Below are 7115 nucleotides of genomic sequence, written 5' to 3' on the forward strand. Positions count from 1 at the left end.
TCGTTCTCACATTTCTATTTCTCTGTCTAGTGGCTGGTTTGCAAATCCCCTTAAGGCAACTTGATTTGCTAAGGTTGTTGCATTAGCTTCATAGCTCCTCACAAGTAAAAACAACTTGACCAGCAAAGCATCTTCAGTAAAAATAGTAACTTGTTACTAAGATTAAACTAGAGTGTTGAACAATGAGACATTTCAATATTGGAAGAAGGTCATGGAACCCAAATGCAGTGACTTCAATGAGATGAATTTCCCAAACCTCTCTGTATTTTAAGTCTCTGATTGGCTCTAGGTCTCAGCTCCTCCTCCACATCCTCCTCTCCTTTGTTCATTGGTGTCTGGATTGATAGGGGATATCTGGTTGGCTGTCAGGGGTTGTCAGTCATTGTTGGTGATGTCATTCCCTGGTTGGACGCAGGATGTCCTGGAGGATGAATTCAAGAGCTTATGGGAGTAAGGCTCAGGTCTGGAGTTGTCTGGGTGATAGTAAGCAGGAATAGTGAAGATGGCCTCCCAAGTGTGTCAGAACTACCACAAGGACTGTGAGGATGCTGTTAACAAGCAGATCAACCTGAAGCTCTATTCCTCCTATGTTTACCTCTCCATGATGAGCCTTGTATTTGTGTGACTATGTTCTTAAAAGTGTGATTTTTCTGCAGTTGAATGCAATATCTTATGTTTCTTTACTTTTTGGGGTCTGTGGGAAATACTTAAGCAATGAACCCCTCTCTGGTGTGTGAGGGGTGATTTGTGGAGTGAATGAATGGCTCCTTTGTTTCAATTCCTCTAACTAGTGGCTGAGACAGCACAGTCGCTCCTCATGAAGGCTGTATTGGTGGCAGTGTCCCACCACTGGGTCTCAGCTAAGATTCAAGTGTTCTCTGCTTCAGAGGTATTAGTAATATCTCTGTATAGATTCATTACAGGAAACTGAGCAGTTTCATGCTGATTAACAAGTACTCCTACCTATTTATGTAAGGGAAATAAACTCTCAATGGGATGACTACAACTAATTTTTTGTTTGGTTGGGTGAAGTTCTAGGTTCCTTAACTTTGTTTGTTTGCTTGTTTTGATCATTCAGAATGTTGACAGTCTGACCTTCTCTACCTGCAGTAGAAGGCACTTGTCCAGCAGCTTAATTAGACATTATTTAATGTGGAACTGTTTAAAGACTGAGGAAAATAGTCAATAATGTTAAGACTGCCTAAATTAATTTTTCAGTTAATTTTGGAGAGAAATGAGTTCAAAATAGCTATTAAACCTAGTTGACTATTCTTTCTTGCAGTTCTTACTTTGACCGGGATAATGTTGCCCTGCATCACTTTGCTGAGTTCTTCAAGGAGCAGTCCCATGAGGAATGGGAACACGCTGAGAAACTGATGGAATTCCAGAATAAACGTGGAGGCAGAGTCCTCCTGCAGGATGTCAAGGTTGGGTTTAATTATGTCTCTAACCAGCTTCACTGGAACTTGATGTAGACAGGGGGCTGGAAGAACATAGCAAGCCAGGCAGCATCAGGAGGTGGAGAAGTTGATGTTTTGGGTGTCCCTCTTCAGGTCTGGGGGTGGGTGTAGGGAAGCTACAGATAAATGGGGTGGTGATAGGTGAAGACAGGTAGAGGGAATGACCTGGTTGGTCAATGGGAGGAATTAATCTGCTTGAAGGAAGTTATTTGAAACTAGAGAATGGGGGTAGTATGGTGGCTCAGTGGCTAGCACTGCTGCCTCACAGCACCAGGGCCCCAGGTTTGATTCCAGCCTCTGACCACTGTCTGGGGAATTTGCACATTCTCCCATGTCTGTGTGGGTTTCCTTCCATAGTGCAAAGGTGTGCAGGTCAGACGAAATGGCCATGCTAAATTGCCCATAGTATTAGGTGCATTAGTCAGAGGGGAAATGGGTCTGGGTGGATTACTCTTTGGAGGGTCAGTGTGGACTGGTTGGGCTGAAGGGCCTGTTTCCACACTAAGGAATCTAATCTAATCAATGAGTCCTCTGGGCTGTAGGCTGCCCAGGTGGAATGAGGTGCTATTCCTCCAATTTACAGTTTTGATTATAGCAATGGAGGAGGCCAAGAATCATCTTGTGAGAAGGGGAGTTGTTTCTAACTAACTTGTGGCACTGTTTGAAACTATTGAGCCAATTGGTTCAATGCTGTAACTACTATGACATGTTAGTTCATGAAGCATCTGCCTCTTCCCTTACTCCAGAAGCCAGAGCAGGATGAGTGGGGCAATGGTCTGGAGGCAATGCAGAGAGCTCTGCAGATGGAGAAGGATGTGAACCAGAGTCTGCTAGATCTGCACAAACTCTCCTCTGACCACACAGACCCTCATGTGAGTTCCTCCTGCTAATGTTAATGTAGGCTTTTGGACAAGACTTGTTCATCTGCCTCAAGGTCTCTTAGCTTACTGCTATATGTTGGGACATTGTGGTTTTGGGGGTGAAGGAAAAGGTCTTGTAATGGAACTCATCCATTGTTTCTCAAACTGACTACATTCTTTTTGGCAAAAGGGGAAATTCAAACTCTTAAAGTTGACTTCTGGTTTTCTTGTTCTGTATCTAACTAGTTTCCTCCTTGCCTTTCCCTTCCAGCTGTGTGACTTCCTGGAGAGACACTACTTGGATGAGCAAGTGAAGATGATCAAGAAGCTGGGAGATCACATCACCAACCTGAAGAGACTGGGAGCCCCTGAGAATGGCCTGGGAGAGTACCTGTTTGACAGGCTCACCCCAGGGGAAGAGGGACTGAGCTGTTTGTGTAAAATGGAGACAAGATCTTTTTGGAGTATCTGAGACCTGGGCACTACTGTGACTATGCATAAACTGTAAATAAACTGATCCATATAGGACTAAGTATGGTCTCGTTTTGGATTCCTTCCCCATAACACAAGGATTGAAATGGTACAGCAACTTTGAGGCATAGTTTAGTGCACTGGGAGTTCTCTCCTTGATCTTAACATTCAACGTCAACCTCATTCCTTGACGTGAACAGTTGTCACTAATGGGCATGTTATGAAATGCTGACCTTGGCTTTACAAACTGCTTTGTGTGGTTTTATAGGAGCACAGCAAAATAAACAGGGAATCTCATGGAAAAGACTGCCAAGCCTAGAGTAAACAGGATGGCTCAGTGGGGTCACAATCGTCAAAAACGTTGACTAATGCTTGCTCTGTGGGTGTGTTTGGTGAACCTCAGGCTTGTTCCCAGGTAGTTCAGTACAAGGTTCTCTTTCCTTCTCCAGCCACACTGGCAACTCTCTGCTAGAAAGACCTGCCCTGTTACGATTAAAATGCTGTTCTTTAATTTTAAGGTGAACTATTTTGTGGCTTGTTCTTGGTGTATCTGCCCTTTTTTATGGTACAAGTGGTCAGGTTCTGTTCTGTGAACCCAGGCCTCTGCCTCTAGAGGTCAGAGCATTACTGTGCCAGGAATGCCCTTAGAAAGCTAACTGCTGGGAATGAAATGTTTGTTGGCCCCTTCTGTGTTCAGAGCCCCAGCTGCTAAATGCAACCCCTTGGTTGACCAGGAATAAGTTTCTACTGGCCTCATGAAAGAAAATTTAACTCTGCTTAGAAATAGTCTTATCCAAGCAAAAGATGTTTGTCAAATCTTCTGATTTGAGCTCCATTCATATCTTGGAGTGATATGATTCCCTGTTGAGCTGTATTCTCTGGTCATGTCCCTACACAAAGTGGATTCTTCCTTTAAATATGAAGGAAATAATGATTTCACCTTACCTTGCCCTAAATGCATTCTGAAAGCAGTTTTTAAACAAGACTGTAGCTGCAACTGTCTCCCATTGGCACAGTTCAAGAGTGGATGATGAACAAAAATGAGAATCCATCTTTCCATGTTCTGTATCTCTCCCTGTCCCATTCCATCCTCTAGATGCAAAGCTTTGTGCTGCAGGTGTAACTATCCAGTACCTGAGATCATTTAGGACTTTGAGAAATGTGATGTGTTTAACATTCTGCCTTTAGTCAGCTTCAGAAATGCAGATATCTTGCTTTCATAATAGGCCAAAAGCCTATGGAGGGAGAAAAACGCTGCTTACTAGTTTAAGGTTTTTAAAATCCATCACCACGTCCATGCTGCAGAGTTTTTACTGAGGAATCTTAGTCAGACTTACTGTAGCCCAACAGAGATTGGACTTTGGGGAAAGCCTTTCAGATGAGGATTGGGGTATAATCCAGGAATACCACTATAGTGAGAAGACCAACTTATGATGGGAGATTGGCAGAATCTATTCACTTACAGTAGAAGAGACAGATGAGAAGTCAGATCAGAGAATAGGCTACATAGCATTGACTCTTTGTTTCTGCTATGAAACAAAGAAACCTTATTGACATAAATAGTGCCTACCTAATTTTTAAAAACACATCTGAAAAACAATAGCTTGTTTAAGAATGGGATATCTGCAAGAGACTTCTGCACCACTTGCCTACCTTTTCTGGAGTTAACATAGCTATCTGACTATTTGCTGCTTTTCTCTCTTCCTATACCTGCCATCTATCACCCCCCCAACTCTTGTAAATTTCTCATTACATAGATCGGTTGGAGTAGCAATTAGAGACAATCTGATAAGATTTGCAAACAAAGACACTTACTGTACAACCCATCAGTAGCAATGGAGACTCTTCCCCAAACTCCCACATTTGGCAGGAAGAGTACCCCACTTTACTAAAGGGCATCTTTGCACCTTCACAATCTACAGACCCAGAAAATAGCACTCTCTTAGTGTTCTTTAAAAACACCGCTCCAGGCTAACCTAATCCTTATGGAATATACTTTTCAAATTTAATCAAGGGGAAAATATCTCTTCAAGAAAGATCTGACATGACTCACTACTAGATATTTACAGCAAGGTTGTACTCCGACACTATGCACTTATCTGATCCTGTGCTGTGAGGTCTCCCACACAGGTTTGGCTAAAGTCAGCTGTTAATTTTGGTGGTGTTAACTTTTCCTAGACACACACTTTTTGTCCAGAGATATTTGAAATCAAACAGTGAAGGCAGTAACTCTGCAAGTTCACTGTAGTGTCAGACATCATGCCGAGGCTGGTGTGTGTATGGAATGAGCCAGAGGAAGTGGTGGAGGCTGATACAATTACAACACTTAAAAAGCATCTGGATGTGTATCTGAATAGGAAGGGTCGAGAGGGATATGGGCCAAGTGCTGGTAAACGAGACTAGATTAGGTTTGGATATCAGGTTGGCATGGACGAATTGTTTCTGTGCTGTACACCTCTATGACACTATACTAGCTATTTCCATAATTAGCACATCATCATTAGATACAGAGCAGCAAAGGGTCAAAAGTATTTCATGAGCTAAAGCAACTTGTAATTGAAGAATCATCCAGTTTATTCCCAGATAATCCAACCAATACATTTTGGTGAGTAACAATTCCTGTCCATGCACAAGCCAGCAAGTATTACTGTATTACAGTTAGAATTAAGGTCAGGATTATCAGATCATATACTATGGATGAAAAATACTATTTGTAATCCACAATAGTGCAACTACATGGTCCAGGAGTCTTACCATGTAAGGTCAAGGTTATAATACAAGCAACTCTGCAACACAAAGAAGAAAATGTAGACACGTTTCACAATTGAATATTCACTTGTGAATGAAGGTCTTAAACATAGAGTCATAGAGATGTACAGCATGGAAACAGACCCTTCGGTCCAACCTGGCCATGCCAACCAGGTATCCCAACCCAATCTAGTCCCACCTGCCAGCACCCGGCCCATATCCCTCCAAACTCTTCCTATTCATATACCCATCCAATGCCTCTTAAATGTTGCAATTGCACCAACCTCCCCACATCCTCTGGCAGCTCATTCCATACACGTACTACCCTCTGAGTGAAAAAGTTGCCCCTTAGGTCTCTTTTATATCTTTGCCCTCTCACCCTAAACCTATGCCCTCTAGTTCTGGACTCCTCGATCCCAGGGAAAGACTTTATCTATTTATCCTATCCATGCCCCTCAATTTTGTAAACCTCTATAAGGTCACCCCTCAGCCTCCAACGCTCCAGGGAAAACAGCCCCAGCCTGTTCAGCCTCTCTCTATAACTTTCAAGTTTGTGAGACACGATTTCCCACACACAAAGCTATGTTGACTATCCCAAATCAGTCCTTGCCTTTCCAAATACATGTATATCCTCTCCCTCAGCATTCTCTCCAACAACTTGCCCACCACTGAGGTCAGGCTCACCGGTCTATAGTTCCCTGGCTTGTCTTTACCGCCCTTCTTAGACAGTGGCACCACATTTGCCAACCTCCAGTCTTCTGGCACCTCATCTGTGACCATCGATGATACAAATATCTCAGCAAGAGGCCTAGCAATCACTTCTCTAGCTTCCCACTGAGTTTTCAGGTACACCTGATCAGGTCCTGGGGATTTATCCACCTTTAACCGTTTCAAGACCTCCAGCACTTCCTCCTTTGTAATCTGGACATTTTGCAAGGTGTCACCATCTATTTCCCTACAGTCTATAGCTTCCATATCCTTTTCCACAGTAAATACTGATGCAAAGTATTCATTTTGTATCTCCCCCATTTTCTGTGGCTCCACACAAAATGCCTTTGTAGAACATTATAGAACATAGAACAATACAGCACAGTACAGGCCTTTCAGCCCTCGATGTTGCACCATCTGAAGCCCGTCTAACCTACACGATTTCATTTTCATCCACATGGTCTATCCAATGACCATTCAAATGACCTTAAAGTTGGCAAGTCTATTACTGTTGCAGGCAGGGCATTCCACACCTCGACTACTCTCTCAGTAAAGAAACTGCCTTTAAAGCTATGTCCCCTCGTGCTAGTCATCACCATTTAAGGAAAAAGGCTCTCACTGTCCACCCTATCTAACACTCTGATGATCTTATATGTTTCAATTAAGTCACCTCTAACCCTCTTCTCTCTAACAAAAACAGCCTTTTCTCATAAGACCTTCCCTCCATACCAGACAAGCTTCTAGTAAATCTCCTCTGCACCCTTTTCAAAGCTTCCACATCCTTCCTATAATGCGGTGACCAGAACTGTATGCAATACTCTAAGTGCGGTCGCACCAGAGCTTTGTACAGCTGCAGCACGACCTCATG

At 43.0% G+C, this 7115-nt stretch overlaps 1 protein-coding gene across 1 annotated transcript; it reads left to right on the plus strand.

Annotated features, from left to right (window-relative positions):
• Positions 1-502: 502 nt before the first annotated feature.
• On the plus strand, positions 503-2792 carry LOC140489113 (ferritin, higher subunit-like). The gene is made up of 4 exons (XM_072588348.1): positions 503-621; positions 1283-1427; positions 2207-2332; positions 2592-2792. The coding sequence occupies exons 1-4, from the start codon at positions 503-505 to the stop codon at positions 2790-2792; spliced, it is 591 nt and encodes a 196-aa protein (XP_072444449.1).
• Positions 2793-7115: the final 4323 nt, after the last annotated feature.

The sequence above is a fragment of the Chiloscyllium punctatum genome, chromosome 18 (genome assembly GCF_047496795.1).
Source record: "Chiloscyllium punctatum isolate Juve2018m chromosome 18, sChiPun1.3, whole genome shotgun sequence".
Taxonomy (NCBI): Eukaryota; Metazoa; Chordata; class Chondrichthyes; order Orectolobiformes; family Hemiscylliidae; genus Chiloscyllium; species Chiloscyllium punctatum.

Excerpts from the sequence above, each read along its gene's own strand:
- LOC140489113 (XM_072588348.1), top strand. The coding sequence starts at position 503 with ATGGCCTCCCAAGTGTGTCAGAACTACCACAAGGACTGTGAGGATGCT. Across the intron at positions 622-1,282 it reads ATGATGAGCCTTGTATTTGT|TTCTTACTTTGACCGGGATA; the intron begins GTGACTATGTTC and ends TCTTTCTTGCAG. Across the intron at positions 1,428-2,206 it reads TCCTCCTGCAGGATGTCAAG|AAGCCAGAGCAGGATGAGTG; the intron begins GTTGGGTTTAAT and ends CCCTTACTCCAG.